Source organism: Trematomus bernacchii, unplaced genomic scaffold (assembly GCF_902827165.1).
Source record: "Trematomus bernacchii unplaced genomic scaffold, fTreBer1.1, whole genome shotgun sequence".
Taxonomy (NCBI): Eukaryota; Metazoa; Chordata; class Actinopteri; order Perciformes; family Nototheniidae; genus Trematomus; species Trematomus bernacchii.
Window position 1 is genome coordinate 14,345,708 of NW_022987547.1, and position 15,636 is coordinate 14,361,343.

The window sequence follows — 15,636 nt, forward strand, 5'->3', positions numbered from 1 at the left end:
GACTTGCTTTTGAGGCATATGCTATCTTCTGAGCACTAAACATCCTGAAAACTGGTAGTAATTAGGTCAGGTCACTTCAGTTTGTTGCACCCTCTGTTCAACGATCTCGACCAAACATCAGAGCCTGTTGAGGTTTAGTTTCCCTTTAATTGTAGTAATGTTTGAATTGAACGACCCCTTGACCTCACTGCTCTGGTGTCCCAGTGTTCATTAGCAGGCTGTACTCCACATGACAGATATGAGCTCCATCTAATCTATAGGATATCTGTATGCATGAAACATCTGCACCCAGCTGCCACATCTTTTCACACATTATTTCTGGACTGGATTTGACACTTTACTGCAGAACGTTGGGTCCCTTGAAAGGCGCTATATAAATATCATTTATTATTATTATTATTAGAACTGATCACAGCTTGAGTTTAAACATATCATTTTCACTTGAAGTGGATTATAGTGACACAAACCGGAGCTCTTGCTTTGGCCACAGTGAGTGCTGCTGATGTGGAAACATTGGATAGATTTTTAAGCAGCCCACTGGCAGCTTTCCACTCCTGGCTTTGGAAAGATATAAACAAGTGTCCCCTCCCCGTGAGTTTAAGCTGGTATTCTGCAGCCATCACTTCCACAGGGAGGCACATCTGTGTCACGCAGTGGGACGATGAGAGGGATGGCTTGGCCTCGGTGAAGAAGATGTGAGGAGGCTCAGTCGCTATGAGGGGAATCAGGTCGGTGCTTTTCTTCATGCCCTTGGCTCTGCTGCTCCTGCAAAGTCGATGCTTCGAGCTCCAGGATACCATCCATGCACTGATCCAGGAGAACATCCACCTGCACGACCAGCTGGAAAACCTCACCCAGGCCCTCAGGGAGCTCAAGCGGATGCTCTGGCATCACTCAAATGGTACTAAGTAGAGTCTATGAAGTATGCATGAGTAAAAGCAAGTTGTAGTTGTCTAAAGGACACCTTATTATATGGAACGTTTATTTATGTTGCAAGTCCACAAAGAAACTGTGATATTCAACATATAATACTATTTAATATTCAGAGGATGACTCAAGATGTACCATCAGTATCCTATACTTAAAAACAAGATTTAAAAAAACGTACATTTTAAATGAATATATGAGGCCTGCCCAGCAAAAGAAAATCTAAAAGACGCATTGGTTACGTTTTAATAAGTTAATAGAACATATTTCGTTTTTTTATATATATTATTTTGGTGGATTTTTCTACACTTATTTTTTATTCTTTTTTTGGACTATGCTATTACAATTAATGCATTTTAAGTGTTACATTTGTATATTATTTAAAAGGTGCATCTACAAAGTCATAATTGTTATCCATATACCCTTTATCTTTTCTATTTATTTGTTACTGTTATTTCTTTAATCACACTTATTGTGAATATGCAAATAAAACCTTTACATTGAATTTGAACCTTAAGACACAGGATGTATACTATAGTCAGACTATAATTGATATAGTATACTATAGTGCATAGTTTAATCAAATATTTGGGTGATTTGATATGCTCAGTCTCCAAGGTCAGAACAGCTGCCCTCCTCCTCTTATTCTCTCATTTCCTGTTTGTGTCTGTTTCCTCTTAATCCTGTCCATGCTGTCTCGTTGTAGCTTTTTAGACGTCTGACCTCACCTAGGGGTCATTTTTATTTTTCATTATTATTTCTGTGTGTTTTGGGATTTCCACAGACCCTGATCATCATGAACACCATGAATTCCACAGTGAGGACACCCAGCACATGTGGGACGAGTGGTCCGAACACGGTGTGTATCATTACAAACAGAAACCTTTCAGAGCAAATGTTCAGCTTTATTGCATTGAGCATTCAAAGTGTGCCAACATCAGCTGCCATTGATTTCCTGTTTGCAGACAGCAGTTAGGCTTACAGGTCATGTGAGCAGCAGGGGAAATGTTAGTGAACTCGGCCTCAAACGAGCCTGCCAACAGCACAATCTGCAGGGGGGGGGGCACACATGAGGGGGGGGGGCACACATGAGTGGTGAAAAGGGGTGAATCAAAAGGTGATAGCATGTAGGAAACAGCTGGAAACAATATATTGCAGATCTCACTAAACAGTGATTCATTGTTCGTAATCAGCCTAAAACAGATTTCTATGAGATGGAGCAAATCAAATGTAAGGTTGTCAAATAATTTGATAAATAAACAGTTTATTATTGCAGTGATAACTATCCAGCTGGAATGGTTAATATAGTGATAACTCACATGTTCCTATCCCTTTGAACCCAGAAGATAGATAGATATGTGCATGTATATTTATTTTATTTTTCATGAATCTAATTGGGTTGCATTTTTTAATTATATTAATTATTTCTATGAGGGGAAATAATAATAATAATAATAATAATTCATTTTCAAACCATTTTTACCCTGTCTAATTTACCTTTTCTTATCTTTTTTGTTTCTTATTTATAATGTATTTTTTAAATAATATTCCTACAATTTTAAATAATCACGCAAAAACGTTCCCTCTTAAACACAGAATATATAGGACATTTGGATGTTTAGTTCATGTATTTGCTTTATATCCAATTGGTTATTATTACTATTATTATTTCGTTTTTTAATCTAATTTTACCACTTCTCTAACTATTCAAATCTGTAATGAATAAATTGAAGTCACTGAAGAAAAATAAATATTTAAAGATGAAAACATATGGTAATAGCGACTCATATTCTCTCCTCCTGGCAGACATCAACGCAGAGACCCACCTCTTCCTGGAGCACGCCTTTTGTGGACACGAGCTACACCACTCAGCTGCTGGTCTCCAGGCGGAGACGTCCGTCCGGCTGCTGGCGCTGCCCGGCCTCACCCTGCTGCTGCTGCTCAGAGATCTCTAGGCTCCATCCGCCTGGTGTCCATTCAGGAGAGACACACAACTCTAGATTTGTGGCTCATACTTTCACAAAGTTATTATGTGGTGGCCTTATCGTCTAGCTGCCAGCATACTGAACCCCAGAACCCCAAAGTTTCATGATAGAAATGTATAGTAGGGGTCCCCAGCACATTGGGGACTGCCGGATGCTAACTTGCATATGTTGGGCAATTTGCACAATTAGCATGAATTGCATTAATTAAGATGAATGGAATTATAACATATGTAAAGAATAGTAACAAAAAACAACTTGTTTGATTTGGATAGTTTTGGAGTGGTTATGGGGGTTATTGAGCATGCCCACAGAGAGTACAAATATTGGCATTATCTGGTCAAAACTGCCATTTTTGATCCAGGCAATGTCAGAAATGTACTCAGCATCCTCAATAACCCCCCAAACCCACTCCAAAATTGTCCAAATCAGCCAAGCCATTTATTTTACTATTGTCAACAAAGCCTATAATGGTAATTGTTGCTCATTAACGCAATTTATGGCTAATTGTGCAAATTGCCCAACATATGCAAGTTAGCATCCGGCAGTTTCTATCTGCTGCTGACCTGTACTATACATTTCTATCATAAACTTTGGGGGACTCTCTATGAGCTGGAAACTAGACTATGGGATAAGTGCATTATGCTGTGAATTGTAAAATAACTGATAAGTGAGTTTTGATATGTTTGCAGGGATTAGCTGTAGCCCAGCTCTCCCTGTTGTGAGAGTGATTATTGAGTGGAAAGGAACGACACAATCTGTGAGCAACAATCACCTCCGGGGGATTTACTGAACTGGAAGGGAGCCAGTGGATCACAGCTGGTCAGACACAGTGACTCGCTTAATTACTGCCATTCAGGTCATACGGAACTTTGTGACATTGTTGTTGTTATAAGGGTAACCAAAATAAGATAAATACATTAAAAAGGGTAACTTCTGGCAACTAAATTCATCTAAAAATGTACTTTGTCATTATTTTTCACATTGTTACGACTACTTATTTAAACTTTAAGCTAAAAACATTGAGAAACGTAAAGTAGTTCTACAGAAAACGGAGGCAATATGTGACACTGGGTCGTATGTGTTTATATGATCGAGTAGTAAAAGTGTTATTCTTTTCAAGATGTAAAAAATGTTTACTGACTTTTACTGTTATTTTTCACATAAGGCTACTCTTTTAAACTGGTCCACTATAAACACTCAGAAACATTAAGTGGTTTATATTTCCTGAGAAATAATCAGGAGGAAAGATCTTTTTCAGAGAAGACATTTGGACTAGCAGCTGGAACTAATGACAGAAACATTAAAGGTCCCATGTCATGGCCATTTCTACTGATCATAATTCCATTGTTGAGGTCTACTAAAATAGATTTAAATTGTTCAATGTTCCAAACTCACATTGGTTTCTCATACAGCATCTCTGTATAGTATGTGTATTCACTCTCTGTCCTAAACGGCTTGTTGGAGCTCCTGCCCCCCCCCCACCTCCTGTGAGCCCACTGGCCGTCTGCGAGACAGCGAAACCCAACCCAGAGTTTGTGTGTGTGCTCAGGCTGAGTTCCGCGGTGTCTCGCTGTCTCGCCGACCCCACACCAGTGAGCCAGCTCACACTCTCCCGCTCCTCGCAGCAGCGCTCCTCGCAGCAGCGAGCCTCGCAACGTCCCGCCGAGTGTGTGTGTGTGAGGAAGTCTGCGGATTGGTCCAAACGTACATAACACACAAGGGGACGGGTAATAACCAGAAAAGCATGACATGGGACCTTTAACAACGTTTCTTACGTCTGCTGCTCTGAAACAGTCCATAATGTCTAATAGTGGTTTTCACAGCCCGGCTCGTTTACATTTCAGTAGTAGAAGAACTACTCATTAATTACTTCAGTAAAGGTAGCAATACTACAGTTTAAAATACTAATTTACAAGTAAGAGTCCTGCATTAAAAAAGTGTGCTGTTAATAAAAGTACTCGACTACAACTAAGCATCAAAATATATTTGAAGTCAAAAGACTCATCATGCAGAATGGCACATTAAAGCACTTTATATTCTAGATTATTGTTTTAAAAATAGTGATGCTTGAATTGTGTTATTGCTTCAATACTGCACCTGGTAAAAGTGGGTTTTATTTGAATTACTTTATAAACTACAGAGTTGCTTAACCTATAATAGAAAAAATTGTTGTTGATTAATATTAAATTAAACATAAATAATATGAATTGACTTTCTTTGGATGCTTGGCGACAGCAATAGAAGATTTAAACCCAACACTGAGAATGATCCCCCCATTAAAGTCGTTTTTTGTGGATTAAGTTGTATTTCATCGGCAGCGAATACATATCAATTGTAAATCCTTTCTTAGCTTTTCTTTGGTCTTTAACAGTTCCAGAAGGAATGATCTGTCTCTTTAGCTGCTAAAGGCCATGTTCACCAGCTGGGTTTATTAAAGCTTTTCTTCTGCAAACTCTGCATGAAACTAAATCAAACTGTAGGTTGATGAGAGCAGATTTTGTGGATTTGAAGCCAAAAATACTGGGCTTGAAGAGGCTGAGAGACGGTAAAGCGAAAGGAGCTGCAGGATTTGGGTTTGTAAGTAAGTAAAACTTTATTTATATAGCACCCTTCTCAACACGAATGTACAAAGTGCTTTACAGTACACAGTACACAGGACACAATTCACAGTACAACTATAACATGTAGAATAAAAGGCATACAACAACAGCAGGTAAAACATAGGATAAAACACCAATGAAAGACAGCTACTAACTCACCTCCTCCTGCCTGTCGGAAAAGGTGGGTCTTTAACTGCCCCTTAAAAATCTCAACTGAGACAGAGGCTCAGTTCCACTGCAGCGCGGAGCTCGCTTTAAGTACACATTTGTGCTTTAAGTACACATTTGAAACAAACTGCTAAATTCTGAACATAAGCAAGAACAACAGTTTGTTTTGGTTGTTTTTTAACAAGGAACACAACGAAGGAAAATTCAGTCAATTCATATAATACAATAATAAGAAAATAATAATTCCCTCTGTGGCAGGCAGAGACAAACTGTCCTGCAAGAATGCAGCTCTCTTTATTTTCCTCGAGTACTACTTTGAGTTTTTCATTTTTTTTAAATTGAGGATGCTTGCTATAGAATTCTTGGAAGAACTGTTTCCGTACAGGTTTACATGTTTGGCATTGTGTGCTGCTCTGTTTCCACAGCAGTTCCTCCACACAGATGGTAGCCATGTTTTCTTGTGCCTGCCTGTTTCTATGGCCAGGCTGACTGTGCTCAGGTAGGCTGCCACTGTGCACTCTCTTTTTAGAGCCCGATAGCATTGCATTTCACTTTGTCTTTGGGATTTAGTGTTCCAATAACTGAGGTCGTTCTTTTGTGTTTTGTGGTGGTAGGAGTGGGGGTCAGTTTCTTTTCGATGTAGCCAATATTTAATTGATTGTTTCTGGATTTGTATTAATAATGGAAATGTGCATAATTCCGCTCTGCAGGTGTTGTTCTCCTGTGAACCTGTAGGATGCTCTTGCAAAACTCATTGTAATCATTTTCAATTGGACGATTTTCCCATTTGTCAAATTGTACGTTTGTTTGAGGGCCCCAAACTTTGCTTCTAAAGAATAGGATGGCTTCTAATGCTGATTTAAAGTGGACCTATCATGCTATATTTGAATAATATAGTGTAGGACCATACCTATATAAGGCATATTTATACTTTTTTTTTTTCAAAATACCAAACAGATCATGCATTTTAGCCATGCCTCATTTTGCTCAATTTTACATTTTTTAGCTCTGTTTGTGTAAGGGCAGATAAGGGCAGAACAGCACCATCTACTGGCCTGGCATATGTACTACAGCGTCTCCAGCGCTTTCGAACGGCAATGGCCATGACTGTCTCCTCCTGATTGGTGGAGTTGGCCCAATAGCCGTAGTGCCACTGTCCTGACGTCAGGAAAGTGTTCAAATCTGGATCAGTTTTTATCAGATCCGTTGCAGCCCCTTTTTTAGAGATTTGGGTATGGAGGAAAATAGAGAGGGTTGTGTTTTCTGACACTTGGTGAGTTCCCTGGAACACCGGGGACACATATTCATGTATAAAAGACGTACAAAAGTGCATTTTGCATGATAGGTCCCCTTTAAGTTATTTAAGCCAAATGGAATTTGAATGTGAATTTGTCTTTTTATTGCATAAAATGGCCTGCGTGCTTTCTCTCTCAGTTCATTGACAGCTTGATTAAAACTTCCAGTGGAACTTATTTTCAGGCCTAACTAATTATATTCTGAAAAGTTGTGTATGTGTCCCAATTGTACAGTGATAATTGTTTGCCTGACATCTGGATCTCTTTTGAAATACATTGTCTTTTTTATGTTAATTGCCAGGGCCCAGGTCAGACAGCAACATTTGAGTAGGCTATGTTTAAACTCTGTTGAATTCCTTTTGTCTGCAGTACAGCAGGAATTTGATCCCCGTTTAGTGAAGTGTGAGACCAGTGGCCTGTGCTATGGAGCAGGATTTTCGGTTAGCGAGGTAACTTCAGGGTTAACTCTGGGTTTCCGGTCCTACGACGCAGGTTCACTTCTTACCGGGGTAGATCTCCATGGTAACTTATGCTGAACACCTAACCTGCTCCGGAGCAGGTTATGTTCCAAATAAGAGATCAACTCAGTGAAAGCACTGCCTGCTGACCAATCAGAGCTCACTGCCTGCTGACCAATCAGAGCTCAGTGTGCAGAGTTTAAAGCCATCAAGTCAGCTTCTCGAGCCGAAACACTCGAGTCAAATATTAAAGTCAGATCCACTCATGTCTTAGATGGGGCAGTGATATCATAAAACTGTTAATGTACGCATTCAAACACTCGGTAGTTGTTTTTGTTTTACCAACTGTTCTGTGTTCACCTTGCAGGTGCAACTATGTTGCTTTTGTCCTGGATAAAGTGTTTAAGTCATCGATGTTTAAAGATTAACTTCTTCATATTTGTCTAACATGATAGTTTACTTTTAATTCATGAAGTATGACGCTGCGCTGTCAGAACGCTTGTCCATGTTTGTGATTGGTCAAATGTTGCTAACCCCGCCCCTTTCACGTCAACGTGCTCTCAGCCGAACAGAGAAACCCTGGCTTGAGTTACTGAGTTCATAACCAGCGTCGTAGGACCGCTTAGCGAGATCTCGTTTGTTAGGGTTAGTTAAGCCGGGTAATTCAAACATATCCAGGGTCTGTTGAACTGGCTTCGTCGTACAGGCCACAGGTGCTGTGGACACATATTGAGTGGTGCAGCTTTAACATCTCTGAGCTCCTTTTTATTTAATGGTCCTTCATTCCTAGCTAGGACAAATCTGATAAATAAAAGATAAGACAGACAGTGAGTCCAAACATGTTTATTCTTCGCACTACTTTAAATGATCAGCACATATAAAAGTTATAAAATTAACGAAAGTCAGTTGGTGCTGCAGGGTTTGTATTCTACAGAGTGATACACATTAATTATACTGAAGATGCACATGAAGGAAAACAGGGAATGTGTTATACCACAATGAATAAATAGTTGACATTCACAGCACAAACAAAACATTGACATCCACATCATTCTCAGCATGGATCATCATTCCTAGATACTAACATATTCATTATAACTGATGGTTACGTGGAGTGGTCACTGATATTCTGTGTAAAGCTGCAGCATAAAACTGAAAATATATCTCCAACTATTTTGATAATATAGTTCAATTCATGCCAAAATTGTAGAAAATGCCGCTTTCAGCCTCTCAAATATGGCGATTTCCTGCTTTTCTATGTTTTTTTTAATATCATATTTAAGTGAATTTATGTGGGTTTACCTGACAAAGGGAGACATTTAAATAAACCTGTGTGTGTGAAAAGGGCATGTTCTCTATGTTCAACCATTTTATAGATCTATGGATTATTTGAAATGATTATCAGCAGATTAGTCAAAACTGAAATAATCATTGGTGGCAGACATAGTTTTCTGTGCGTTTACTTTTAAATGCTTCTTTTGTGTTGCTGTGCGAGTTGTAACAGGGCAGTCCTGGCTCGGTCCGTCATCACTACAGGGGTCCACATACATTATATTATCTATAGTCCATGCAAACTGAGCGCATGTTTCTCAAGCAGATCGTGCATGTTAGCCACTACGGCTCTAGTCTATATCCAGGTCCGAGTCCTCGTCGCTAACGATGGTCTGAAAGATGGCTCCGTTGCGGATGATTTTCTGGATGTTTGGCAGCTTGTCGGGCAGAAGGCCGTACTCCTGCAGCAGGGCCTCCAGGTCCACGGCGAAGAAGTCCTCCCCCAGCTGATCCGTGACACGCACGAAGTTCCCGATCAGCTCCCCTGCTTTGTAGACGAGCAGGGCGGGCAGAGCGCTGTCTCTGAACAGAGCGCTGGTGCTGATGGCCGAGCTGCGCACGCTGCAGAATTTCACCAGCGGGTACTCCTGAGCCAGGCACATGAGGCTGCCCCTCATGGCCTCGCAGCCTGGCACCTCGGGCTCATAGATGTGGATCACCACCAGGATGCTCTTGTCCTCCTTGTCCAGAGCCTCCAGGAATTCCTCTCCACAGCTCAGCTCGTAGACCTGAGCGAAGCGCTTGCCGCGGCAGAGCTGGCGCCGCATCTCCTCGATGCGCTGCATGCGGTAATGCTGGAGAAAGTCTTCGTCATCCTGTCCTTCCTGCAGCATGTTGTACTCCTGCACGGTCATCTGTGGGGCAGACAGAGAGGAACACATTTAGTTAGGATAAGGAACAGTTTGACCAATTGGGAAATATGTTTTCTTGCCAAGAATATGAAGACTTGATTTTATGTAAACTAGCTCAACCACCATTTGCCATAATCTATCATTCTGGCAAATTAAAAAGAAGCAATCAACAACCTTTACCACCTAATCCAACTTGTTTGGCATTGGTATTGAGCAATATGACAACGTGATGAAATTATATTTTGTTTATTTAGGAAAGAACAAATGCAGACGCTAGCATCTGACAAGCCTTTTGCAATATTACGGGTGGGTAAAATCTTAGTAGAGTTTGGAGGGAGGAAGTCGCAGGACGTTTTGTTTGAGTTCTGGAAAGTTCATGTGTTTTGTGGGGTGAGACATCTTGGGATTTGAAGCCCACATTGAACGTAAACCAAAAAACAAGGTGGACTGGAGTCACCACAGGATCATTATTGGCTCTCACTGTTTCACTATGTGCCGTTTGTGATTGGCTGCTGAGTCAAGTGATGTGCTGTTTACACAGGAATAGGGTTGCAAAGGGGCGGAAAGTTTCCGGTAAATTTCCGGAAAGTTTCCGGAAAGTTTCCATGGAAAGTTAAGCTGGGGAATTTTGGAAATATTCGATGCAAAATTAAACAAAAAAACATGACATTTCAACAGATTTTTTTTTAAAAAGTAGAACAGAACAAGTTTTAATTATTTTATTGAACAATTATTTGTTTCATTGAAGAACGAAAACAGGAATGTTGAGTTAAATGTTACTCATCCTCCCCAACCCCACTCATTAAAAAATGAACAAAAATGCACCCCCCATCCAAAAATCCCCACAAAGTCCCATTCAAAATGTGAAATGAAAAGAGCCCTTCTCCCTCCAAAAAGTCCCATTAAACATGCAAATCTTCCTTCAAGCTATCCTCTGCATTTTTGCTAAACCCTTTCAGTCAATGGGCTCTTCCTGGGCCTCATCAACATCCAACTCTGAGTCTTCCTCTTCAGTGTCACTGTCCAGTCTTGTTGAGGATGGCTGTGTCAGGCTCAAAGACCCTTAGGTTTGCCCGAATGCCAACCAGTTTTTCCACTCTCACATTTGTGAGCCTGTTGCGAACCTTTGTGTGGTCTCAATAGCCATGCAGTAAGCAGTGTGCTATGGCATGGATATTCAAGTGTACTTGAATGGCATCTGTTTGTTTTAGTCAAGATTATGCTAAAATATACTTTCCCCAACTATATTTTAGTTCCCTATGAAGAGCCAACCTTCAATTTAGAAAATTCCCAGTTTATTCCCATAAATTCCCGTTTATTCCCGTGGAAAGTTTCCATCTTTGAAAATTCCCGGAATTTTGCAACCCTACACGGGAACAAAACGGGTTGTATCCGCTACTTTTCTCTTTCGTATAGCCCGTACGTTCACACGAGGCCGTAACGGAACCGCGGAAACGGACCCCAAAAACGATAACGGGTCCGAAGGTGGATAGATCTGCGGACGGAACGCTCTGGGGGGCCAAACGGCTCCGTGTGTACGTCCTATACGATCATTTTCCTGATAACGATGAAGCTATAGACCCACCTCTCCCCACCTCTGCTGCTCACTGCTGTAGCATGGTCAGTAGCTACTGTCAGTAGCTACTGCTACTGCTACTGCTACTGACCATGCTACAGATGTTAGTGCAAAAATCTACAGCTCCTCTACCACAACCATCAGCAACAAGTGGACATGGAGAATTACATGAACTACTACATGTTGCTAAATCCACCGCGGGGCATAAACAGAAGGGCAACCAGGCAACCATGGCAACCATGCTCGGGGGTCTTCTTCGCTGCTTTTGGTGTATTTTGTGTCGGAAGAACAGCGCCACTTACAGGCCCGGCATATGTACTACAGCGTCTCCAGCGGGTCCAGCGGTCTCGTGTGAAGGGACACGTTTATTGAGCCGTATCCGTGTGAACGGAAGACTTTTTTGATATCGAATTCGGTTTGTTTGCGTTTCGTTTGCGTTCCTGTGTAAATGGGGTCTGAGACACCTAGTGTTAAATTCAGAGCAGTGTTAGGATCAACATCAATCCGGTTTGAAAATGTTTACCCTGACCCACCCCCAGTTTATACAGCTCATAGGTCTGTGCAGTAAATATGGCTGAACAACCAGCTTAGCTTACAAAGTGATATGTGTCCCTAAATGTACTCATGCATATTAGGCTGTTTAAGAACCTAAAGAATGAAGTTGCAGACTCCACTGTGTTAATCAGGTTGTTTCTAATTAACATCTAGTCTATATATATCCTTTTCAAAAACAGCAGGTGCTCCATTATCCAGGGTGACCCAGTTTTTAGATGGAGTCACCCACCAACTGCAAGTATGGATTGAGGAACAAGACGTTTAAATAACCGTCCTCACAGGCTTTACTTTCCTATGTGGATCTCTTTTCTTCTTCATACTTACTTTGCCTTTGATCTTGTCCTGCAGCTCCTTCTCTTTCAGTTTGTCTTTCTCCTGGTCGAGGTCGGAGCGGCAGGTCATGGACAGTTTCTTGATCAGCCTCTCCATCTCTTTCTTCTGCTCCTGTTTCTGCTCCACCTCAAGCTGCTTGTACTTCCTCCAGTCATTGATGACCCCCTTTGGTCCTGACAGAGAACAGCAAGTGTCACTCTCACTGTATTTCCAATATGAAATCATGCAGAAGTCTTATTAGAACTGTTTTTGGTGTGTATGTGTGCTGGTGTTATTACCTGTGTTGACAGCACTTCCATCAGGGCTGTAGTCGATCTCCGGCTCCTCCACGTTAGCTTCCCGGATGGTTTTTTTCTGTCCCTCCTCATCCTCGTTTTCGCTGCCTTCGTCCTCGCTGCTGCTGCAGTAGTACTGCAGCTTCTCCCCCAGAATCCTGTCGTCCATAGTCGTCATGATCGCACCTGAACACAGCAGGAATCATGTGTTAGGGCACAGATTCAACTCACTAATTATACAACTTAGAACAGGTCACAATGCTAGGATAAAAAAAAAAAAAAGGTTATTCTTTCCATTCTACATTTGAATTGTATACATCTGCTTTGTCAGGCAAACAAAACATATGTTTATATCACTGCATTTTTTGCATCCATATAGAGGTACCAAAAGCGAACTTCACATTCTTATTTGACTTGCCACAGCCATTCCTCAGGTTGACAGATGCCTTTGCTCCGGGTCATTTGACTGATCATTTGCATTTCAGTTGACAGAAACACAGAACTACCATTAGCTTCATCTTTAAAGCCTCATAGATAACACATCTAGAGATTACCCATAGCTTCATGGCACAATAGCTTTAGCACAGTTTTCAGTCAATGGAGCATAGTAATCCAGATCGACAGCTATCGGAGGTCGGTGTGAAAGGGTTTATTTCAGAAATAGGACATAAACACAATACATACATAGCTTATAGTAAAGTGTGTCAGCAAAACGTGTGCTGAGAGGGCTTTAATGGTGCACTGAGCCGTGTGTAATCCTTCTTCTGTGCACAGATGGACAGACAAGGAGGCACACATCCCTTAGAAATCCCACTCAGTATTCACAGGTCATGCAGCAAAATGGAAGATAATAGAAAGCCTAACAAAAAACCTACAGCTCTTTTGTGTGATAGTGTTGCCATAACATGAAACAAGACAATATATCTCAGCTATGTGACAACTCCGAAAGCTCCCGTGAGCTAAACTTGATTCTGATTCTGGATATCTCTCCTCTGTTGGAATAAAATGCATTGAACAACATGTAAACAGTAGGAGCAAAGGCCTGCTGCCAACACCTTATTTCATGTCAATACTCTCCCTGTTGCGGTGAGAGATAAGATAGCTAAACCGGCTAGATATTGTTAGCAAGCTCTTGGCTAATTTAGCTATTCCGTTTAGCATCTAAAGGCAACTCAAAAGAGGATAGAGACAATCCAATTATCCTCATTATGAAGTAGAAGACAGCTAGCGTTAAAGAAAGTGAGCCAGGTTAGCTTAAGCAGGCTAAGCTAGTTCCTGTGACAACCAGAAACATTAACTAGCAATACACAGATTTTAAAATATATTCACCAACATATTACCCCGCTAAGAAATAATAAAATAAATCCATTAATAATGTTGATTGTTTTAGGATCTTACCTTGATTGTATGACCCGCTACCGTCAGTGAAATGTGACAACTCCCAAAGCTCCCGTGAGCTAATCTGCTAGCTTAGCTGCAGCAACCCCCCGTCACGGATGTAGACAGAGGAGTGAGTGCAGGAGGCGGGGCTCCGTCATCAGGAGCCCGCCTTCAGCGAGCTGTCTGTCAAAACTGACCTGGCAACCATAGGTGTCATTTAATTATATAATTTATGTATTTATTTAAACAAGGACCATGCATACAAATACATTAATCTCAGAAAAGAAAAGAGATGACTTATGCATTAAAAAAAAGAGGTAGTTCTGAACTTCTGTATTGAATTGAATTGGGAGGGATGTCCGGTGCCTTGCTCAAGGGTACCACGGCAGGGCAGGAGGTGAACTGGGACCTCTCCAAGTAGCAGTCCACACTCCATATTTAGGTCTGGTCGGGGACATGAACCGGCGCCCCTACGGCTCACAGTCCAAGCCCCTGCTGACTGAGCCACAAATCTCTTTGTGTGAAAGTATCTGCATGTTCTCAGGAACATGGGATGTATGTGCTAGTACTCTGCTTAAGTACAATGTTCAGGCATTTCTATTAATCACTTATATATTGTTACTTATATGCAGTGGTGTAAAGTAACTAAGTCAATTCACTCAAGCTCTGTATTTTGAGGTAGGCCTACTTGCTTTACTTAAGTATTTCAATGTTGTGCTACTTTGTACTTCTACCCCACTATAATTCAGAGGTAAATATTGTACTTTTACTCCACTACATTTATGTAATAGCCTACATTGAGTTTGTGGATAAACAATCTAATCAAGTGTTAAATCAGACTTTAGTTCCACCTGGAGTAAATTCACAAGCTACCCTGCAGTATACAAAGTCATTCAAACTAGCTGCACCCTTACCAGCTTTGAGAACACTTTAATGATCAATCATTATAAAACATATATTATTCTGAAATGGACCAATCTGCACAATGACTACTTTTACTTTTGGTACTTTAACTTTATTTGATGCTGATGCTTTTCTACTTTTACTTGAGTAACATTTTGAATGCAGGACTTTGACTTGTAACACAGTATTCCTAGACTGGTACTTCTACTTTTACTCAAGTACAAGATCTGAGTACTTTTTCCACCTCTGCTTATATATTATGTGTTTTATGTTGGCAGCAGACTGGCCATGGTGCTAAAGCAAACTGAATAACTACCTATGTTATATTTACGTAAAGCACATTGGTTGAAGCTGAGTAACAAAAACAGATTGGAGAGTTTGACATTTAGGGTGCGATTAGCCGAAACAAATATGTGCAACGCATATAATACACTCCAGACTTGATTTAAAATCAGTTAAAAGACAAGTTAGAGCAACAAGAGATATTATTAATTTTGTATTCAATAACATATGATCATCATATATACAGTATTTTGTATACAAAAAAGTTCACATCGTGGTAGACATACAAAGTTATACAAAATTACATCAAAGAAACAAATAAAACATAATAAATAAATAAAAATACAGTTTCATACTTCAGATTAAATATTTGTTAAATACACACTTAGTTGTGATTGCCTTTTTTATTCATAACGTTTTTATTAGTGCTACTATATTGTTTTAATTATTGGTAAAACAAATTGTAATTGTATTGATATCTCTTAAAAATAGTCACAGAAAACTGATATCACATTGCATACAGCTACCAGTGAAATACATACAAATAATCATTAAAAAGGGTGGTGAGCATATAACCATTTGATTTTTGATCGGGAAAAGTGTCCCGACCACTTTCAAGACAAAGTGACACCCATGCTGGCAACCACCAGAGGGCAGCAGAGTTCAAGTAATACATATAGCATGCATGATGAATCTAAAGAGAAGACGAAGGAAGG

General features: G+C 40.5%; 1 protein-coding gene across 1 annotated transcript; it reads right to left on the reverse strand.

The window, feature by feature from the left end:
• Positions 1-8,260: 8,260 nt before the first annotated feature.
• On the reverse strand, positions 8,261-13,889 carry pdcl (phosducin-like). The gene is made up of 4 exons (XM_034123407.1): positions 13,754-13,889; positions 12,359-12,541; positions 12,072-12,253; positions 8,261-9,619 (listed from the first exon to the last, which is right to left on the reverse strand). Exons 2-4 carry the CDS (start codon positions 12,531-12,533, stop codon positions 9,056-9,058), a joined length of 921 nt encoding a protein of 306 aa, XP_033979298.1. The 5' UTR covers positions 12,534-12,541; positions 13,754-13,889; the 3' UTR covers positions 8,261-9,055.
• Between the last annotated feature and the right edge of the window lie 1,747 nt (positions 13,890-15,636).